The sequence below is a fragment of the Aulonocara sp. 'chitande type north' Nkhata Bay genome, linkage group LG1, assembly GCF_057382095.1.
Source record: "Aulonocara sp. 'chitande type north' Nkhata Bay isolate Kocher_YH1m ecotype deep benthic linkage group LG1, A_spYH_male_GT1.1, whole genome shotgun sequence".
Taxonomy (NCBI): Eukaryota; Metazoa; Chordata; class Actinopteri; order Cichliformes; family Cichlidae; genus Aulonocara; species Aulonocara sp. 'chitande type north' Nkhata Bay.
Window position 1 is genome coordinate 12,396,601 of NC_141344.1, and position 23,048 is coordinate 12,419,648.

At 39.6% G+C, this 23,048-nt stretch overlaps 1 protein-coding gene across 3 annotated transcripts in view; it reads right to left on the reverse strand.

The window, feature by feature from the left end:
- The window catches only part of trpm7 (transient receptor potential cation channel, subfamily M, member 7), an 80,739-nt gene that overhangs the window by 9,703 nt on the left and 47,988 nt on the right, over positions 1 to 23,048 (reverse strand). For 2 of the 3 annotated variants that reach the window (XM_086271860.1, XM_086271939.1), the window contains 25 exons: positions 22,057 to 22,185; positions 21,667 to 21,944; positions 21,343 to 21,571; positions 20,741 to 20,896; positions 20,381 to 20,524; positions 16,543 to 16,671; positions 16,101 to 16,352; positions 14,127 to 14,301; positions 13,282 to 13,414; positions 12,938 to 13,116; positions 12,713 to 12,845; positions 11,531 to 12,333; positions 10,094 to 10,188; positions 9,501 to 9,597; positions 8,842 to 8,918; positions 8,688 to 8,725; positions 8,555 to 8,583; positions 7,974 to 8,027; positions 6,159 to 6,203; positions 5,904 to 5,969; positions 3,367 to 3,650; positions 3,096 to 3,178; positions 1,483 to 1,688; positions 1,146 to 1,197; positions 813 to 919 (listed from right to left, as the gene is read on the reverse strand). In XM_086271860.1, the coding sequence (XP_086127986.1) occupies positions 813 to 919; positions 1,146 to 1,197; positions 1,483 to 1,688; positions 3,096 to 3,178; positions 3,367 to 3,650; positions 5,904 to 5,969; positions 6,159 to 6,203; positions 7,974 to 8,027; positions 8,555 to 8,583; positions 8,688 to 8,725; positions 8,842 to 8,918; positions 9,501 to 9,597; positions 10,094 to 10,188; positions 11,531 to 12,333; positions 12,713 to 12,845; positions 12,938 to 13,116; positions 13,282 to 13,414; positions 14,127 to 14,301; positions 16,101 to 16,352; positions 16,543 to 16,671; positions 20,381 to 20,524; positions 20,741 to 20,896; positions 21,343 to 21,571; positions 21,667 to 21,944; positions 22,057 to 22,185 (3,973 nt within the window). Of the gene's footprint in view, positions 1 to 812; positions 920 to 1,145; positions 1,198 to 1,482; positions 1,689 to 3,095; positions 3,179 to 3,366; positions 3,651 to 5,903; positions 5,970 to 6,158; positions 6,204 to 7,973; positions 8,028 to 8,554; positions 8,584 to 8,687; positions 8,726 to 8,841; positions 8,919 to 9,500; positions 9,598 to 10,093; positions 10,189 to 11,029; positions 12,334 to 12,712; positions 12,846 to 12,937; positions 13,117 to 13,281; positions 13,415 to 14,126; positions 14,302 to 16,100; positions 16,353 to 16,542; positions 16,672 to 20,380; positions 20,525 to 20,740; positions 20,897 to 21,342; positions 21,572 to 21,666; positions 21,945 to 22,056; positions 22,186 to 23,048 lie in introns of all 3 variants that reach the window. The other variant, XM_086271995.1, reaches the window with a different exon arrangement.

Sequence of the window (23,048 nt, forward strand, 5' to 3'; positions counted from 1 at the left end):
AATTAAAAATCTACGGATGCGTAAATGAAAATAAAGTCGAAATAAAATGAGAATGTAAATAAATATTAATAATATTAATATTATCATCATCAGGTGTGAGGGTTTTTAAAAAAAACAAAAACAACCATGAGTCAGTGGCCAGTAAGCAACCCTGTTTGTCACCAATTTTATTCTGTTGACGTTATAACGCGACCAATGAAAGGATGTGTACGCACAAATTGACGTGTGTGGTTTCACAGTAGTATCTTCCGTGGGTGGAGAGGTGATGTAAGGGTTGAAGGTTTGCATGTGCATTTGATTATGACTGGAACTTGTATGCCTGATATGCGTTTGCTTTTTGTTTATAACCCATTTAGTGTTACATATTCCAGCCCAGAGACTAGGAATGGAAATATGCAAGAAGCTAAATGTGGAACAAAGCATCTTTTTCTAATGTGAGAACAGCTGTTTTGTGAAATACTGCAAGGTTTAGATACAACTTCTGTGGTAGCTCCTGTGATATTACTGATGACTGTGTGGCAGCAGGGGGTCGGTGTACACCCATTACAATAGCACTCATCCACCTTCCATGATCCACAATGTCTGGCCAGCAGAAAAAAAAAATACTTTATGTCAATAAAATCATGTATCAGCTGGGCTTTGGATTTTTTCTTAGGATTTCCCACCTCAGAAGCAGATCAAGTTAAATTGGACTACAATCCCCTGGACTCCACCTGTAATGGCTGCAGGCCCCACTGTTTGCGAACCACTCATTTCGTGTAAGATTAAAGTGAAAATTAATCTAACTAAAGCAACAATTAAATCTCTCTCACCAGGAAGTTTGAGTTTCCGACAGCAGGAGTTGCAGTGGTGTTTTGTACGGAAGTTTCGAATAGCATCGTCTCCCAGGTTTGCGGGTCCAAATATCATATCGTAAGATCTGCAGCAGGCACGGAGACATCATTTAGGACAAACTGACAGTAATGTTAAAACTGAATTAAATATGAAGACAAATTAGAGCTATTTTGTAATATACTGTACTATTTAACTTTAACTTGCTAGTTGCTCTTCTTACATTTCCTCTGAGAAAAATAAAGTATTCTAATTCTGAAATAACATCACAGATTAAAAGGGCGACTGATTTATGTGAGAAATGGAGCACTCACCCCTTCTCACCGCTCTTTATAACTGAAGGATCCGTCAAAATCTCCCCGACACCTACAGGAGGCACAAGATTTGTTTCACAGCTGACAGAGTAAAGAGGATGAGAACACCTCAGCTAACTGCTCACGTTTGTCAACTACAAATACAGATGTCATCATTTCTAAACGAGCCCTTTGTCTTGAACTCCATAACTGATTATTGATGGATCCATGTACTGAAAGTGATGGATCCTATTGTTAAATAAATGAACTTGACAGTTTTTGAGGCATTGAAAGATGAGTTGTAGTTGTATTAGGTGGGACCCATCACATGTCCTGAGGGTGTGTGAAGACATTTTACCCTGCAAGTCGAGCACCAGTAGCTCTCCCCGGGTGTACTCGTAGGTCCAGTGGCTGAAGGCCAGCATGGTTTCCTCCAGGAGATTGGTGGGGACGATCTCATCACCATTGTTGTTGTTGAACTTCCTGAACTCGCCGGTAATGCACTCCTCTATAGCGAACCACTGTCCAGCAGAGTGGCAATACAGCAAAAAGACCTCCAGGAACCTGAAAGCATATAGCAGAACAGGCTTCATTCAAAAGCAGTTTGAAGTTGTTGGAAAGGACGCAACAAAATATATCATGCATTAAGTTTTCATTATGGAGACTTGGTATTAGTTGAAAAATGAACTGCATCTAAAGTTAAACAAACCCCCCCCCAAACATTTCAAATGACAGAAAGTCTTTGGCGCTCCAGGAAACATTAGTTTGCCTTCTTAAAATGCAAATATTAACAGCAGAAATGTGGCAGCTGCTTTGCATTTTAATTTGGAAAGCAGCCAAGCCAGGTGAACTGCAATAACACAAGAAATATCAAGCTCACTAAATGGTTGGATCTCAAAAAAATGATATGAAAATACCACCAAATAACTGAATGATGTGACGCTGGTGACTGAACCCATAAAATAAAGCAATATCTATGTTAAAAACATTTTAACAAAGACTTTTAGCCCTCACGGAGCACATCACATGAGAACAACAGCAGCACTGTACAAGAAAGAAAAAGCAAACAGATCAAAAGACGCACACAAACTCTACTCACTGCCAGTGCAAACGAAACTCTTCCCGTTTTGTGAAAGCACTGCACTGGATTAATATAAGCTGACTTTTATTTTGAAGTGGACTCAGGAAATACTGGTCTGGTTGTTGTTGCTATGACTCATCAGTGGTCATTTTTAGACATTGGTTTGAATTATTGTGACTGCTGCGATGACCAGAATGATATCAGATTACACACATTGTGATGGAAAAAGAGGCTGACTGTGGCTTTAATGCTTTAATAAAAAAACCAAGAGTTTGTCCAGCTGACCAGAACTGTTAAAGCTGTAACAAACTTTTAAAAAAAGGAAGTGAAATCTTTGAGTTTTATGCTTTAAGTCCTGGAAATTGAGGCCTGCAAAACTGATACAGATGAATAGTAAGGGTTCATTTGCTTAACAAATAAAGGAATGTCGACTGGCCTGTAGTTCAGACTATGACAGTAAATAAGAACAGAGGATGAATATAATGGCTTTATCTAGCCACCATCTTCCAACAGACTATTTTTATTATGTAGATGTACAGGGGTGTTTTTCAGTGGTTGTAAAAGTGTAAATAAAAATTGTCACCATGACGCACGATCAACAAGGCTCATGAACAACTTAAAGTTCATGTCGCAGATGGAAAACTTGAACAAGCTTGTAGTCAAGGTCTCAAAAATATTTGTATGGAAATATAATTAGATTTTTAAAGAACTGATACTAGTACCCAGTGATAACACAGTGACAGACATGCTCATCAAAGTGGATGTAGGATGTTGTACACCCAAGTGAATGACTGACAGAAATAAGAGGAATGGTAGGATATGAAAAATAAAGCCTGAAAGTGGTTCTGTACTTTATGGTTGAATGGGATTTCTGTGTCAGGCACACTCACCTCGGTGAATAGGGGATTGTCTTCGGCCTGATTTGGTTGAAAGCAAATGTCAGTTTCTGAGCAGCTCGTTGTTGTTGAATTTCCTGCAGTGACACAAAGCAGCACTGGATGAAAAGCTTCAAATAACCTTCATAACGCAACGTTACACAAAGCAGTGCATGTGAGGATTGCCAACAGTGATAAACGAATAAAAATGTTAAAATATTGCCATAAATGACATTATTTTGCTACCCCCAATATGCCAGAGTAATCCACAGGTCAAAATATTTACCCTGAGACAAAGATGGAGCACAGTGTCCTCCTTGTAGATACTCTGCCATGTTTGGACCACCTCAGGAAGGAAGGATTTGACTATATACAGGTGTCCTGGTTTCAGGATGTCGTACTCTGACCAGGTACAGAGCACCTTGAGGGCCCGTCTGAGTCCTCCGCCCATCTCCTCCTTGCTGAGAAACTCTATTTTTGCACAGAGGCCCCGCTGAGCCCAGGAAGACATGCTGTTGTTGATCGTGTTCGGGGAGCTCTCCTCCAGACGGTAAACGGTCACCGGCTCCCCTGAAGGAACACAGAGCAGCGGGTGATGATTACACCTCACACTGTCACGACCTTAAAATAAACAGTAGCTTTAAAACTCATTCATGCAGGCGTATTGGTCTAATAGTGACAGGCGCTTATTTTCGACAGATTTGATTCAATGTGTCTTTAACTACAGTAGCTGCGGGTCGAGCAGCTAGTTAGGCTCTATGCTCATTTTTCCAAATTTTCTAATTGTTTGAGTTTTCACCATAATATTTGTGGATTTTTACTTGAGTCAAATCTTTTTGTAAATGGCATAATTTCCATTAATGCAAAGAAAAAAAAGAAGAAAAAAAAAAAAGTACCACTTTAACCGGTAAGGAATTACAGCCATTTTAATATAAAGGCCCAATTTTCAGATGCTAAAAGATCATTGGACAAACTAACATATTCTGACTGTACATGTGTAAAATGTACAGGCCACTGTTCCCACTTTGTTTGACAGTAATACTCTTGCTCCATGTCAATGCACCCTTTTTGGGGGGGGGGGCAATCTGGTGCATGAGTTGCAAAAGTTTTGTCAATCTCTGCTACCACTTTAATAGATTTTCACCTGGATAAATAAGGGATGCATATTTGCTACACATTTCTCTTCCCTGTTCTGTATTTGAATACTTTAAGTCACTTTTCGATTGATTATTCTTGGGACATTTATATCAAAGAAGGCAAACAAACAATGTCTTCGGGCTGGACTTTAACTGAAGTCAGTGCAGTTACAAGATGCATCCTCGTCAGGGACTTATCAAACTTATTCTACTGAATGAGTCGGGGTTTTTTCCAACTCGTGCATTGGAAAATTGGCACAGAGCTCCTCTGGGTGTGTCAGTGAGAGCCTGAAAACCCTTTGTTCCACTCTTCCTCTTCCTCTTCCTCATTAGGAGCAGACAAGGGCTCAGGAAACAACACCCAGTAAATCCAGGTGTAACAAGAACTGCAGGTTCTTGAATGCTCTTAGGCCACTTAGAGTTTACATCCACTTCTCTAAGAACCAGTATTTACATTTAGTTTGTACCAGTATCTCCATACAAAGCCAACATGCAGAACAACAAAACAGAGGTAAAAATTCAACTGTAGTGACGGATTGATTAAAAAAAAAAAAAGAAGGAATCATTAGTTTAGCAATTTGATCACATAAATTTAACAGATATTGATCAACCAACAAGCCTCTGAACAGGACATGGAAATAAATTCATACAGTCTGGTAATGTGAGCCTTGAGGCTCGATGTTTTGTGAAACCTAGTAGTAGTTTTTTATGTGATTATTTTCTTTCACTGGCTGATTTGGGAGAATAATAAAAAAAACAACAACAAGAAAACAAAAATAAAACATATTTGGCATTAGATTAGAGATTAGAATAGGACTAGAGTAATGGTTAAAGGTTAAAAGACCATACAGACTCATTTGGCTGTCGTGCTGCATCCTGGAGGTGTTCATACTAGGACTGTTAACAAATATTCTAGATTTGATTACGGGGGTAAAAAGAAAAAGAAGCATTTCTTTGTGCTCTGAGCAGCACAGACTGGAGCTGGACTTCTGACAGAGAAGCTGTGCGTGTAAAACATATTTAAATGTTCTTTGAAAGAATAGTCAAACGTGATTTGGGCCAACTCTTACAGCTGTTACAGCACTAATTCACATAGAACTTAACCAGATTTTATTTCTGAAATTTGATTAGTAACTGGCAGCATGCCTCTTACCCATATAACACATCTAACTCTACTACATACACTCACAGGCCACTTTATTAGGTTCACGAATAACACCAGCTTGGACTTCCTTTTGCCCCCATTCATTCTTTGAGAGACAGATTCAAAAACAAAGTTGCTCTACTGGATTGAGAGCTGGTGACTGCAGAGACCATCTGAGTACAGTGAATTAATGGTCATGTTCAAGAAACCAGTTTCAGATGATTTGAGCTTTGTGACATGGTGGGTTATCTTGCTGGAGCAACCATCAGCAGATGGGTACACTGTAGGTATAACGAGATGGACGTAGTGACAATCTCGTGACAATCGAGAAGTCAAAATGAACAACACACACAAGTACACTTATTTGCTTCACGATCAAACGACAGCTATTGCTGACCCAGCTGCAGATATAGGGTGAGGAAAAAAAGCACAAACAATACTGAAAGCAGATCTGTGATGTTCCGTCTTGATACTTCCTCATTCTGCAACTGCCTGCATCAAGCTTTCGGCTGGGATTTTCACCTTGTGAAGTACTGTTCTTACCTCTAGGTGGCACAGGGGTGAAGGGGATGCTTTGAGACAGCCGCATCAAGTTGTTCCGCTCCACAGCTACAAGAGGAAAAGTACACATGAACATACACCATGTACAGCAGCAGTAGAGGAGTGAGCTGAAGTAAAACTACAGAAAATACTTTGTCTCGGTTACACTTTTCACCTACATTTTAGTACTGATTTTAATAAAAATATTAATAGATACAAACATGGAACAGATCTTACTGTCTAGCATCACCATCTCACCTGAGTACTGGTAGCTTTCAATGGGCTTGAATGGAGAGCCAATAGCTACGGAAAACAGAAAATAATGTGTTTATATTTGTGCAAAACATACCAGCAATAATGACTCAATGATCTTCGGAATTAATCATTTAAGACCGTCCAGACTATCAAACAGACATTTTTACCTCTGACCCTCAGTGCTATTTTATTGATAAAGCTTCTTTGCTGTAAGTCAGGGCTGTCTGATTATAACAAAAATCATTATTGTAATTTTTTAGTTAATACTGAGATCATGCTTGTTTAGTCACAGTAATGTAGAACTACAACTTCCTTGCGACTAGAACACAAAAATAAGTGGAGGACATATTTGCAATCAGCTCTTAGTATTAAAAAACTCAACTTAACTAGCTGTCAACTTGTATTCCGGTTATGTTCCTATATAAAAACATGGTCGCCAAGCCGTTAAATCACCATTCTGCAGCAACTAGTTGACTATTTGTGGGGGATTCGCGGTATTATTGGAAATAAACTGCACTGCACTTCATACACTAAAGTCACTTTAACGATGGAAGCTGACTGCGTACGCATGTTTGAAGCGATCATTTTAAGGTTAAGTTCATTGCACACTGTTGTAATACTCTGGGTTGTACCAGAGTCTCCAATAACTGTCTTCAATAATGTCACTGTAGTATTAAGAAAAAGAAACTTTTCTTTGTAATCGTGAATTTTCTTGAACTTTAATTATAATCATTTAAACCTAAATAATTAGTTGTAGTAATCCAAGTAATCCTACCAGAGAGAAGCAACATTTTAAAAAAAGGGGAATAATTGCATAACATTATGCAGCTTAATAATTGTTCTATTTTAATTACCTTGTTTTCATAAATCTCCAGAACAACATTTTAAATGATAAGTTTTGGAGATATTAGCTGTATAGATGCCTGCTTTACTCGATTATTGGGAAACTAGATGGAATTTTGTGGCTTATTTTGGTTAACAGATTCAGCTCAGTTGAAATATTACAAATTAAACCTGCTTTTAAAAAGGTTTGTGTCATGGTTTCTGCAAAGAAGCCTTGCTGTTCCTGAGTTTTTCAAATAGTGATTTGAGCACCAGAGAAGTGCAATTTATTTCTATTAAAATCAATGAAGCCAGACCTGACACTTCCAAATTAGGGCAGCTTCCATTAAATCAATCTGAATGGATTAAAAGTACTGCATGTCCACAGTTAAATAATGTTCCTTTAAGAAAAACGTGAATTGTTCCAACATCCACCAGCAGGTGTCACTGCACTACTTAACAGAGGCACAAACAGGCCCATGCTCTTTTTTACTTCTAAAAGTTTTTTTTAATTTAAGAAAAAAAATAGATTGAAGTATAAAAATGTGATATCTATACATTATTAAATTTATTACAATTTCAAGCCAGTTGTTTGTTTTATAAGAAATTCTAAAAGTCACATGTATGATCAAATATTTCACACAAATATCTTACTTTAATTTGTCATGTCTTTAGTATCATCAATTTGTTTGTATAGATATTAATAAATTATTTAAAATATTTTAATGACTGTTTTTTTACCGACTGACACTATTCAGGGCCAGAAATGTGTTGCAGATACATTTAAATACTTGTTTTGTTCAAAAATACATAAAATGATTTTCATATATAAAGACAAAAACAACAAATGCCATTTTCCACTCATTTTAAAAGTTTGCTTTAAAACTGATTGGATTAGCCATTTTTCACTGGATTAATCTCCCACTAAAGCTCAGAATAGATGAAATGACTAATGCAGATAACTATTGTGCTTTTTGGCCAGTCAGCGACACTCACAGTCCTTTCTGGGTCCGAGGTGGGCGTGACGTGGCGTATAGAGAGAAACTGCAGCTGTAACCACAGAAGAAGAACTAAACAGTAAAAAACTGATCCAGAAAAAAAACAAACCAAAAAAAGCCCCATTAAACATTCTGCAGCAGCGTTTCTCTCTCCTATCAGATTTGTCTGCAGGTGTAGGCTTTTAAATATTAGTGAAATCGTTCCTCTCTATCACATATTATTGATCCGTTCTAGACCTTTCCTTCTCTGGAAAATGCTTCGCACAACTCTAAACACGTGCTGTGACGTGTTCTTCCCTTAAGGTCAACTGAGTTTATTCTAAAGAACAATGCTGCGAAAGACAAATCACAATTCTTCAGTTAAACATTAACGAAATATTGTGAAAATGGTATTTTAAAAAAAGGGAAAGGTGTTTTTGGTGAAACCTGTTACAGTATAGATTTTATTGCACACAAAGGATGTTGAGAAAGCTAACAGATCAAAGATCATTGTGATAACATTGTAAGTAAAGCAACCGAACTAGTTAAGCCAGACAGAAAACCCTGACTACGCAGATTTCAGAGGAGCACAGATCTCACCTGTTAGTGTGTCTTCCCCAGGGGCTCGCCTGATAGGGGAAATACACAAATAAATACAAATAAGTACTAAAGCCCAGCTTGACTTTGACTTTACTCTGTGCCTGTGTGCACGTGTGTGGGTGTGGACACTTACAGGCTGCTGGCTTGGGCCGATTTGACCTGAATTCTTTCCTGGTAAAGAAAGCAGAAGTTGTTAAACAGTTACAGGAACAGGTACAAATATAGTTCAGAGTTAATCTGCACAATATATGACTTTTTCCGATGGAAAGTACACGGACTAATCTTACCAGTACTGCAGCCCTGGGGTCATCATGTGTGAGGATGTCTTCAGCAGACACTCTGCTCCTGTCCTTCTTTGTCAGAGCTAAAGAAACACAACCAGTGACAAACAACCCGTATATTTCAAAAGACGTGAAACATTGATCACATTAATATACAGTCTGTTCAAAAGTATTCTGGAACAATGTTTGTCATTTTTCATCTGGCCATCTTCAAAGTGGATTTTAGTTCAAACAATCAGAACGTGATTGATTTCCAGCGAGCGATAGCGACGTTATCGGCCTCACGAAACTGTTCTTCAGTCAGTTGTTCAGTTACCTTGAGCTTCTGAAAATAGGGGACGTTTGCTGCTTTGTTACCTTGGAAACTTGAGCTGGGAGTGACGTCATACCCAAGATGGCTGAGTTCTAGTATTTGCAGCTGTTTTTGTTTTGTTCCCCATCATTCAGCCGTCACTACCATTACGTGCAGCATTTCCATCTTCCCACTTTCAATGTAACGCAGTATTTGTATAAAAACAGCTATAATTCCTCAACACTTAATGTACTACCTGAGTCACACTGAAACTGTGTGACACAATCACATTGTGTGGTGGTGTACAAAGGAAAACTTACAAAACTTCTGGACCCACTGCATGTTATAATTCATCGCTGTTTTGTGAACTTACTCGAGTCTGGATGAAGAAAGGCTGGGTTTCTGTCAAACTCAGTGAAGCCAGCATAAGAGTTGACTGCTCTGATGTGAGTGTGACCTTCGGGTTGAGCCTGGGGACGACACAAAAACACAGTGAGATTAAAAAACTAAAATAACAAAAACAAAAGCACACATGCAAAAAGTTGCGTGAAGGCAAACAGTTCTTAATCACAGATCTGTGGTGAATTTGACAGTTTAGCTGTAACAGGAAAGATTATTTCATACAACCGTTAAGTTAACCTAACAGAAATTTAGCATCCTGTTTACCCATCATGTTTTAATAAGTCAGCCATCTGTCACACACCAATTAACAAGTTACTGAATGACTCTTCCGAGTGTTTTTTTGTTTTTTTTTTGATTAGTCAGAACACGTATTTGCAAATTCAGGAAAAATGAGACCGGTTTGTTTTGCTGTGGTTTGGTTGTTTTTACATGCTTATTATGCAAACAGCCCAGTCAGTCATGTTAGGAGTCTACATATGAAAATGTCTGCGGAGGTCTGACATTATGAGAAGAGAAATTTTAAAATAAATAAAATACACATCGGTATAGGTGACATACACACACCTGGGATTTGGTCTGTGGGGTTGGGCTTTGCTGTTTGCTGGAGGTGGGTGTTGCTTTGGCCAAAGAGTGCTGGAGTTCCTCACTGTCTTTATGTCCTGAACCAAGAAAACATCAAGTTATATTCCTATTACAAAATCTAATGCAACTGCTCAAATTAATTCAAATTAAGACAAACAAAAAAAAAAAAAACATACACAGTCCCTGATTTAATGACACGACCAACCCCTTCATGGTGAAATAATCTCAGTTCAACATCTGATTCCTCACCCCCACCTGACAGACACAAATACCTTAAAATAATAGGGCTGTCCCGAATACAAGTTCTTTTGAGATCCGGGGGACACACATAATCACTAACTATTGTGAAATAGTGCCACATGCAGTGTAAAAATCTGTCTGGGTACTGCTGCTTGCTGGATGGTACAGAGAGAAAGAGATATGTGGTTTACGCCGAGTAAAAATGCCCACTGATTTTTTTTTTGTGGTTATAAAAAGCTGCTAAAACTTGCAACAATCTTACAACAGTGAGGTGGTGAGCTAAAATGACGATCACTGCTGTTAACGAGAACTGTGAAAACCCATAATTTCCAGGCTTGTCTCTGATATATATACACACACATATATATTTATTTATTTATTTTGATGCCTATGCAACTAAATAAATCCGAATACTCAAATATTTGGGTGCAGCCCAAAAAAACAAAACAATACAAAACAAAAAACATTCATTGTTAACTTCAATAAGAAAACCAATCACCCACACTCGTGTGACTTAGGTGAAAACCACAGAACTACCCAAGAACAAGTCGGGCAAAAGGTCCAGACAGAGCAGAGAAAGGAAAGGAGAAGGTCCCCAGCCAAAGCACTACTGCACTCCTGATCTGGAGGTGGACAGCCCCAGCACCTGGCAAATGGAGCTCAGACTGAAACTCAAACCTCTTGCTGCATTTGGCCCACTCGCCAGGCTCCTCTTGTCATGATGACCTTCTGACCAACTCTGACCTTCATAGCAAGATGTTGCTTGTTCTGACACTCCCACTCTCTTTATCCACTGTCTGTGGGGTCTCCTGGATGCCACAGCAAACGTTTCAGTGCAGCCTGGCAGTCTATTATTTCCATAGCTGTCACCCAGTGGTGATGTTAACTCGGGGTCTGGAGAGAGTTCATCATCTGTATACCGTCTACTCGGATAGCCGGATCTGCCCTCGTCGTCACTGAATGCCTCGTTTACATATCCCAAATTGGAGTCCCACTCTCTCTCCCCCTTTGCTAACCCCTCTGTGTTCTCAGGCTTCACAGCGCAAGCAGGCAAGCAAACAGGCTGAGTAGAGCCAGAAGTCTTAGACACAATAACAACAGTAGGATAGAGACACACACACTTTTCATCCTCCTCTTTTATCTTCTCATCACCAGATTCAGCCTCATTCACATACTTACCCACAAATGCCCCAAACTCTACAGAGGTGCTGTCTGACTGTAGGGGGTGCTGGTAAAGCCCAGACAGAGCTAGTTCAGAGTGGCTGGAGCCACTGGGCTGGGAGGGGGTGCTGCTGATGTGGAATTGAACCCCAGGGGAGGGCACATTAGGCAGGCTGGATGGTGAGTCGGAAGGGCCCGGCTCTTGTGGACGGGTCTGCTTAGTCTGAGTGAGCGAGTGTCCTCGTTGACGCAGCTCTGAAGAGGAAACGGGCACAACACTTTGCTCAAAGGCCCTGCAGTCGGCACTGCTTGACGAGCCAACCTCTGCAGCGAGGTGTCCAAGCCCGAACAAGCCCCTCCTCTCTGGACTCAATGCTGGGTTCAGGGTGGGGTCTGGCCCCAATTCTGATGCAGGACTGGGCCCGATTCTCCGTCGGCTTTCTGTCCCAGCCCTTCGTTCTGCGCCCATCCCAAACAGAGCATCCGCAATGGTAGCTCCTGTCTGGGGAAAAGAGGAGCCAAAGTAGGCACTGACACTGCTTTTTCCTTTCACAGATGATTTGGAGAGGGGGCCAGTGTCTGTCGACATGGGGGCAATGCTCGGGACCACATTCTTAGACAGACTGAGCTCCCGAGTGATCTGATTGTGGACCTTGCTGGCTTCTGATGCCCTCTGAACTGTGAGTGTCTTCAGAGTGTCCACGGTCAGGGCTGAGAGGTCCTGCAGGTGGCCAATCTGAGAGTCCAATGTGTGCAATGAGCGCTTTATAAAGTTCACCTTGTTTCCAACCTCCTTCAGCTGCAAGCACATGACCTCAACCCTGTAAATGACAAACAGCAGCTTTCATTACTTACAGAACAACCCAAATTACCTGTAACTTTCCTCATTCAATTCAAATCAAGAAAACTGTTCAGATATTGTTATATTGTTTGTTGAATGTTGCTCTTTTCCCTTTTTGCTGAGTTTTTCCTCCTGTCCTTGGGCAAGTACTTCCATAACAGCCTTTTTATGTCCCTGAGATGACTCATGTTATAATTTGGTGCTATATAAATAAAACTTAAGAAAATAGATTTCTTGTTTAATATTACTGGTACAATTTTCTGGGTGTTTATTAAAACAAATAAAGAAAAAGAAACTGCCATTTGTTTTAATACTTTGAAAACGTATCTTGCCTCTGTGAAGGCCAACAGTGGTCTTACCTTTCTGAAGTAAGGCGTATGCGTTCCTCACTTCCCGAGTGAAACTGATCATCCTTCTCATGAAAGTACGTCTCCACACACTGCTCCTCAAAATCATGAAGCTTCTTTTGGTCTTCCTCTGTGAGAAACAGCTCTGAAAAAAAAAAGAAGCAACAGCAACTTGTAACTGCTGTACATTTCTTTGATGACCACTTAAACTGCTTGTAATGAGTATAAAAAGTATACTTGGTCCGTAGATATTCTCCTTCTTCCTTTTTCTACACATACAGAAGAGGGAGTATATATGGCACAGTAGGATGAAGGGAGGTGGGAGGACAGGCTTCTCATGGTAGGCCATAATGAAGTGGTAACGCTGGTACTTCCACACCAGATTAGAAATGGACTTTACTTGCATATAGACATTGCTGGAAGCAGAGTTAAACATTTAACTGTCAACTGCATCAATGGTAAGATCAACAATGAAATCAGAAAGCAGTATCAGTAAATGGACAAAACCAATATGGAGGAATAGAAGTTTAAATGTTCACATAGCTCAAAGCTGGGCAATGCTGAGGCTAAAAAGTACTTACTTGAAAAAGGCGATTAGGAGGTTGACCATCAATATGTACTGCACAAAGAGGTAGACTGCTTGTAGGAAAGGCGTCAGCCACACTCCTGCTGTGCACAGCGACTTCACCGATTGATCACTGTTGTTGGCACAAACTGTGAAGGAAAGAAGTCCATTAGGAGGGAGCAGGACAAACATCCACCAACCTTCTAATATTACAATGCACACACATGCAGGTTTAATTCATTGTCTTCTACAACTAACATTCAAAGATAAAGGAGGACAGCAAAGCTTCAACAGTGTGATGGAGATAAAAATGACTGGAAAAAAATGCTCAAATGACTGCAGTCGTAACATTCTTCATAGTTTTGTATCAGACGTATTCATTTTATTTTTATTTCTACTGGCTACAGCTGTTTGAAACATCGTGAATTGATTCTTTAGCTGCCACAAGGTCATGATAACCTATGTGATCAATTTAGCAGCTTGTAAAATGTCAGCATACCAGCTCAGATTACGGAGGTTGGCCAAGTGTTTTGTTCCACCAAAGCTTCAAATGCACCCAACACAAATGATGACCACTTAAGCACTGCCTTTTAATCTAGACCATTAAGAGCCACATCAGGACAGTTGATGCTGTGGTGGAGCAAAATGTCCTGCCCTCCTAAAGTGACCTGTTCTGGTTGCCGCTGTTTGGGAACCATGTTGTGCCAAAGAGGTTGTGGGAGCAAACGATGATTAGGATATCGTGGGTTTGATTTCCAGTGCTTGTTTTGACTGATGATTAGCTGACATGCTGTGGTGAGAAGCTTTGAACAAAACTGCCCTAACCCTCCTAGTGTCCCCTACCAAGCTCATCGTCCTTACCATCGATTTCATAGGCATATACTTCCCCATACATCATCCAGTACGGCTGAAAAACCACGTCTTTGGCCAGCGTCCAGCTTGGCTCCTCATTCGGATACAGAATAGCTTTCCTAGGTACTCCATAGCTCAGCAGGACTATAGCCATTATTACCACAATATAGAACATGTTGGCCACCTGCAAGTGCATCACATCAAGTCAATGGAAAACATGATGGATAAATAATAACCATATTAATTATCCATATATGAAAATATTAGACTGCTAAAAAAAATTTTAGGGACTTTTTAGTATATATAGGTTACATCCGGGATTTAAAGTAAACTTGAATTTAAGTTTTTATATGAAACAAAAACAAGCTGATGCTTTTCCAGTTTTTAGTTTGGTTTAAAAAATTATTGATTTTAGCTGATAGAAAATCTTTCCAAAGCTTGTACTGAAATCACCAGGATTATTAGTCTAATACATTTTTAAGCTGTTGAAATGCACATAATTAAACATATGTTGATTACATTCTGATTCAATTTTGCTTAATTTAAGAAGAAATCTAATAAATTAGGAAATATGTATTTGCTTTCTGGCTGAGTTGGAACACTAATACCACCAATACAACACTAATACCACTACTTTTAAATACCGTATATATAGTAGACTTTAGTCAAATATACATAATATTTATTTATTCAAATGCCAACTACATATGAAGCTTCTTAACTAAAAACAAAACAAAACTGAAAACAAGCAAAATAATGTTTCTGGTTTTGTCCAATGGTTTAAAAAAAAAATAAAAAAAATCCATATATCAACACCTGGAATTGCACCAATTAGACTTCAAATTAAGTGTGATGCCACACAATCCCCTTTAAAAAAATTCACTTTGCAAATTATTATTATTATAATAATTATTTATTTTTAAAGGGTGTCAGAATTTAAAGGAGCTGGTTGATGGACATGTTTAAGCTTTGGACAAAGCCAGGCTAATCAGTTTAGCTCAAGTAAGTGCTAAGCTAGCTCATAATCGTTTAGTCCCAGTAAGGAAGCGAATTTAGTGTTTCATCACAGAATGCCAAATAAAATGAACCAGCCTCAGAGTTTATCTCATCATTTCATCCAATATTATATTTAACTATACCATAACATGTGATGTTATATTTTAATAGCACAATAAATGGTGAAACTAAATGTGGCAGTTTAGGATAACATAGTGCGGTACAATACCTGCAGATGGTGCTGTTTAAATATGAATTGAAAGTGATTAAAAAAGTGAAAATAAACATGGCATATACATCAATACACAAAAGCCAGGAATCTCTGAGAGTTTGTTTAAATTATGAACAAACTTTAGAAACAAACTAAGAAAAAAAGAAGAAGCCAGATTTGCAGCTGGTGCTCCTTGCAGAGATGGGATAAGGAGAATTTGCGGCCAACAACCACACAGAAAGCATGGAGGTTCGAGGACAAGCCTTCTGACAAGCTATCAGGTCATTATCAGAGGCTGCTGAGAGAAGCAGGAAATTGGCTTTAGAAGACGCCGTCGTCCACCTGGGCTGCAGTATGTCTAACATGAGAGGTAAAAGTGGGAGTGGGGGTGGGGATGGGACACCTAGCATGCTAGGTACTATTGTTGAGGTTTCTGGGGTTTTCATGGGCCTCTAAAGGAGGATGCCCCTTGTTAACCAGCACAACAAAGGTTTTGCAGGACTAAAACACTCAACCTGGGGATAAAGTAACTCAGTCTGCAGTTCTTCATTTCTGTTATGCAGAAACTATGTCTGACAGGCCCAGGAGCCTGGAGGCAATGTTTTCCCTTTTACGTGAGATTCACTCTGCATGCCTCAAGTTGAATTTTCCTAGAACCACATACCAGACATTGTTGTGCATGTGGTATGAAAGTAAATTAAACAATCTCATCCTCAGTGTCACAAGTTGCTGTAAAATTTGTGTTCAAATGAATACTAAACTTAGAAAAGACTCACCATTTTGGCAATCATCATAACGTAGGGCCCAGCTTGTTGATTAACAGTCAGGAAATCCAGGAGTCGCACATACCAGAAGATGATGTTAAGACAATAAACTGTCCTCCCAGGGCCAAAGGCATCACCTCCGCCCAACCTCAGGCCACAACCAATAAAGAAGGTCACAATGGCCAGGAAGTCGGACACGTTGAAATATTCGCTGAACCACACCTTTATTTTCTGACTTATTTTGCCAGCCTCAGCCATAAACATCTAGAGAGTAAAAGCAGTAATAGAGAAGAGAAGTGAAATCAGAAAGACATTAAACAACAGTCAGTCCTCCAGAAAGAAGCTGTAATAATAAGCTAACCTCTGTGTATTCCTATGAAATGCAAACTCATTTTGGACAACGAACTTATGGAGACTCATGCATCTGAAAAAGGAACACTTCTGATCCACGCACCTCTCTGATTTTCTCAATGGCAGCCGTAAAGATGTAGACGATGACCACCCACTCTTGAAGAGTAGGCCATTGAGACATTTTCACCAGCACCACATATGTGTACAACATCAAGTAGCCCAAGTAGAAGAGCTGAATATGGGAGACAAATAAAGTAAGGTTCATTTAAAAAAAAAAGAAAAATTCCTCCCTCCCATCCCTCCTACATGTGAAACAATGCACAGCAGATTCTCTATAGTATATAAATCAGAGGGGACGGAAATGGAAAACGGCCCTGGCTTACAAAGAGCCCCTAATTCAGATAACTTCATCAGTTAATTATTTTGAGATGAGGTCAGTTAAAGTCCTTCTAAAGGGTTGAACCTCATCACTTTGAGTTGGGAACAAATAGTCATGTCCCTGAAGTCTCTGGCCTCAGAGCTCAGCTGGTGGTTAGCCGTCTGAATAAATATTGTGAGAGAAATTCATCCCTCTCAGTCTCAAGTGAAACTCACAACTCTCAGTTCCCAGAAGGTATTAATGGGGCACTTTGGTGGATTACTTGATAAATGGAACAGAAAATGCTCAAACAATTGTTATTTTTATTAAAACCTGTTTAGTCAGTGCATTTAATATAAAACTGATTACTCACAGTGATAAATTGAAAAGTAAATACCTAACCATAAAGGCTTTAGGGCCTCTTACCAGCAGCACATTTACTGTAATATATTAACAACCCAATATTAGTCACAACTCCTGGGCTTAGTAGTTCATTTGCCCTCTTTGGACATGTGCAGAAGAGGGATCCCTGACATAATTGGCAGAGGATATTAAAAATAGAGCTGCCAAAGAGACTGTTCATCGATGTGGTAAAAGAGGCCATGCAGATGGCTGTTGTGTTAGAGGAGGATACAAGAAACAGGATGAGTGTGCCACCAAGAAACCAAACAAGGGGGTGTTTTTAATGTTTGGCAACAAAAGGTTTAAAAATGATGTTGATGAAGCAGGTCTTTAGGCAATAGAATGGTGGAAAAGGTACTGTTTATTTTGCAAACATTTTAATAAAATAAAATGTCAATGACACAAAGTTAAAAAAATAAAATGAAATAGAATGCAGCCTCAGTGGAAGCTGCCAACCCCCCCGACTCTACTACTCAGTCCCCACACTTATGTCTTTCCCAGCCTCACATGGACCCTACCACTTAAGTGAGGAAACCACCAATATATAAATATAAATAATCATGACAATGATAATCCTCAGTTCTGGTAACACTTTAAATATGAATACCTATATGACATATACTGCGCAGCCATATGTTCAAAGAAAGTCAATAACTACAGAAAACCCACTCTGTTGCTCTCCTCTACTGCTCCTATCATGCAAACTTGTCTTTACTACCCACCGACAACCAGGTGACCCACAGAAGGCAACAGGAAAACCAATCAAAACACTAAACTGCGTCCACCGAAAAAACTCCACCATCAAAAAGTAAACAGAAACTTGTGATCAAACACTGGGAAGGGTGAAAAGAGGATAGGAGTGACTTAAATCCCAGTAAGATGGAGCGAGATGATCTTATAGTCACACAGGAGAAGATGATACAGAAGACTTTAAAGTACAACTGTCATACTAGTCTAAGGAGCTTGGAAAAAAAGCAAAAAAAAGCCATTCACCCACTATTAATCACGAGCCTCATCACACAGTAGTAATATTCTTATAATAGCGAGTCAGTGACCCTCTTAAGGGACAATCTGCACTAGGGTTTAAATATCTGGGACTCTCCACCATTTGGTTTTAGAACTAAAGAAGCCTCTTGGATGAGATTTGCAATGTCTTCCAGAAACTTTAAGAAGTCCAGTCACTTTCTTTCCAAGCTCCTTAAACTACCATGACCTAAATGACTGAGAACCTACACAGACAAACTGTCGTACCATAACATCAAATTAGTCTTTAAACGTGTAATTTGTATCACATTACTATATTATTACTATTTGCTGAACATGTTTTCTTGTGCTGATGAATAAGTGTCAGATGCCTGATGTTTTTGTCGAGTCCAACTTTTTCTTTAGAGGCACCATGAGGCTGGCATGTGGTTTTAAGTAAATTTCTTCAACTTCTGCACAGCCAGATATTGTACAATTTTACACAGACACTCTGATAAAATAATAAACTCTGATATATATAATCAGACTCAGAAGACAGACAGACAGATAGATACATAGACAGATATAGATATATCTCAGATCAAATTTAAATTTGTCCAGCAGTTTGTTTTGTGGTTAAATAGTAACAAAACTTGAGACATTTCCAACCTCAGTTTCACTTTGTGTTCTATACCTAGCAACAACCATGAACAAACTAACACAGTAAACGAAGACGGTGAACATTATACCTGCTTAACATCAGCAGTGTCTGTGTCAGCAAGCTTAACTGTCAGCATTTCTGAAGAAACTTTGCCTCCACGCAAATATCATTCCATATCAAAATCAACTAAATCTGAGAACAGTTCCCACCTGACCCTAAACGAATCAGCCAGTTTTGATGTTTTAAGTAACATTATTTTTCTGCTATTTTTAAGTCACATAACTTTTTAAGCACAGGAGGGGTTCAGAAAGGAAGCAATGCCTAACTCTAGTGTTTCCCATCGTTACGCTGACTCTCAATTTAAGTTTGTATAAAATTGCTACTTAAGTAGTACAATTTTTTAAGTAGGTCAAACACACTGTAAACTGTGGGAAAGTCTTAAAATGTCCTCCCACACACACACACACACGTCCAGTTTCTTAGTGTAACGTTAATTAAGTCAGTTGTGAAAACTGTTGAACCTTGACATGTGAGGTGTGATCTGCTGGAAAAATCAGCCATTATCCCACGGGTGATAGGCAAGTCAGCGGTGCAGTGATGCAGTAATGTGCTTAAACTCGGATGAAATCTGCTAAAGCAGATGTAGATAAGCGTAGGCAGAGGCTATATTCTGTAGGCTAGTGGGTTTTAGTGATGTATCAGTAACCAACAAAGATCAGTCCCAACCTAAGTTTCTGAGAACTAGTGTTGGGCAACAGTGAGAAAAATGCGAGAGAAAAGAAGAGCGTGAACCTGACAGTGCATGAGCGTATTTAAGAAAATATATTATAACATAATTTTCCTCAAGGAAAATTAGTAGAAGGACTCGTGCTGTTTGAAAGGTGCACCCCTTGCCTTCTGATTTGAACACACTTTCCTGCCCACTCTCTACTGTATTTTATTTAAAATAAAAAGTAACGATGTGGAGATGAAGGTGGTGCTTTGCCACTTGGGGACTGCCTAAACACAGGTAAAACAAAACCCACAACTGAATGATGAATACCAGATACAAGACAAGAACAAGAAGAAAAAATATATATAAAGACCTCTTACCAATAATCTAGAACCATTAATTGTAAGTTTTATATTGGATATTTTAGTGTGATTATGTTCCATAAGCTTTCATGTGGGTGAGATACTGTGAGATCAATCAGGGCTGCCCCTTGTACCTTCTACTGTCTCAATGGTGTTTGATTACCTCAAGTCGTTAAGTCTCGAGCAACACCTTTATTGCTTTACTGAATTTTTCCTAGACACGTATTGCTGGAGTTTTAACTTCTTCAGACTTTATCCCCTTCTCCATGCACCAAGGAGTAGATAAAGTTGTGGCAGAAACCTCTTGTATGTTATCTGATTCCCTGACACAAGGGTGCATGTTGGCTTTAGTTGAAGGATATTTGGCGACTAAATTTCTTAAGTGAAGCAATGCTGGCAAAAAGATAATTTAAGTGTCTGAGAAGATCTTAGTCAACTTGCTTTTCCATATATATCTATGCGCTTTCACTGTAATCTTCATACCGTATTGGACCAGAACTTGACAATAGGAGCATGATAGAAGGCATAGATTTTCCTGGTTAAAGGCAGCTTCCTGGAACGAACATGTGTCTCCATGTCACTTTTTGTCTCCACATGGTCATGGGATCTTGTCTCCTTAAACACATCCTGCAAAAAACATTAAACAGGCCCAAATTACACAATGAGGAAAAAAGATTTAATTATCTGAATATTACAGTTTTCTCACTTTTCATTGTTATACATAGATACAGCCTTTAATACTGCTCAACTAGAACAAATTGACAGCTTTTCATTCATAAAGTCTGTCAAAACATTGGTGAATTCTAGAGTGCACACAAGACAAAGACAGTGTGTAAATCTAACCATTTGAATGTCTTCAGCTATGATCTGGAAGTTGTGTTCGCTGTCCTCCATGGTCATCTGGTGGTCATCCTGACTCTGAGGAATGTGAGCCATCTCAGCCTTGGATTTGTACTCCAGCAGGAGGATGGCAGGAGGCACCAAGATACTCAGAATCACCTGCAGATACATGCAAACTCATGGGGGTGGGTACTGCTATATTTGTTGAGACAGTCCTTTGAATTACAAACACTGATGAAACCCATAACATTGCCATTTAAGAGAAAAACTAACCTGATGTGTGCACTGCCAATTTTGCTGTTTTCACAAATGTAAATACTTTTCTGCTTTTCTATAGTGTGATTAATCACTACAGTGTAACTCAGCTTCATTAGCTGCTTAAGGTCTAACCTTGATTTCAGAGTATGACCTCCTTAAATAAATGCTTTATTCCCTAATGACTCACTTAACAGGTACAGAAGATAGATTTTTGTTGACCATTTTTAAATAAAAGGTACTGATAGCAATTTTTGTATATTAGATCTGCAAGCAAAGCTCTAAATATCACATGAAAATTATACCAGCTTTATCTTCTACCAAAATTAAAATCTAAATGGAACATGAACCTTGTACCAGGAGTTCTTGCGCATATTCAGTCGTCCCATCCACATGTCTGACAGCAGCATCTGGGTGCAGGTATGAGCCACAAATGGTCGTAGGTGAGACGAGACAGCCAACTTCAAACAGGTGGAGTTGCTCCAGTTCTTTAGCTCATAAGTCAGAAGCTTCATGGCCATAGTCTCATCCTGCCTGAATGACTGCTCCAGCAGGTCTACTGCCAACCTCCCAAACTCACTGTGATACAACCCGCACGATTATTTCACTCCTGATATATAAAAAGAATATTTCACTCATATCTGAAACGTATCAAAAGTCACAGAAAATCTTACTTTGAGTACTCCTTTAGCTCCTCTGAGGTGTCATCCACTACATCGCTCTTCTTGGCCTCATAGCTCATAGACCGGCAGAGTTTGCAGGCCACCAGTGCCTTTGCCATGTTTTCTTCTCCATGCTGCCAGAGGAAGAGTGACATTTTCTGCCTTTTCATCAGCACAGCCCAGACCAGGAGCTCATTAAAAGGGTAGGGGAAACGCCGCGTCTCTGGGTCGTCAATGTCCACAATCTCTTCTTTGCTTCTCTTTTGTTTCTGCTCGGTGGAAGACTCGAGCTGAGAAGTGAAATGAACAATGGGGGGTTAAGAAGGAGACAGACCTTACTTTCAACAATGGTTCCAGATATGCAGAGGCTTTAATTCACCACAGCCTTTTAGGCATGTTTACCTTGGGTTTGTACGGTTGCGCAGTCTTGATAAAGTGGTTGTGCCTTGTCTTCTCCTTCTTGTCAGCCTGCATGCTAAAAGACTCATGACTTTTTCTTAAACCAGGACCTGCTGTATGGCGCCCAGACCTCTGTGCAAAAACATGAACCCATATTCACGTTTAGTAGACTACTTGTTCATAACAAATATAATTATAGATATTAAAGCCCAAAATATGTCAACCAACAATGTCACCAACATGTTTTGTTGACAATGTTTGCTTGTTAGCTTGGCAAGATAAAAAAACCAAAATATTGGCCTAAATCCATCCATCCATTTTCTGCTGCATATGTGAGAATGGGCTGCAAGGATAGCAGTCTAATTAAATAAACCAAGATCTCCCCTCTCATCCGCCACCTCCTCCACTTCATCTGGGGCGTCAGAGAGGTGCTCCCAAGCAAGCTGAGAAACAGTCTATCCAGTGCGTCCTGGGCCTGACCTGTAGGAAACAACCTACAAAACACCTCACGTCCAGGATGCTTCCTTGTCAGATGCCCAAATCACCTCAACAGGGTCTTTTTGATGTGGAAGAGTAGTGTCTCTACTCTGAGCCCCTCCTGAATGGCCGGGCCCTCACCCTAGCTCTAAGGGAAAGCCGAACACCTTTGAGAAGAAGCTCATTTCTGCCACTTGTATCTGCCTGCAAACTAATTTTCTGGTCACTTCCCAAGGCTTCTGACCATAGTTGAGGATTTCACCGAGCTCCTCCCACACCACAGCTTTTGCTTCAGTTACTCCTAGGGACAGAGTTCACTTCGCCAGTCAGTACCTGTTAGCCGCATCTACGGCATTACAAGCAAACCCAAGCTAAACAATTCTATAACCTGAACGTTCTGTTCACCTCTGGTGTCCAATATCTTGTTTTGGGGTTATCAAGACACCTTGTGACCATAGCTCCATATAGCAGCTTCAGCAATAGAGGTGCGAAACATGGTCCACGATTCTCGATCTCCC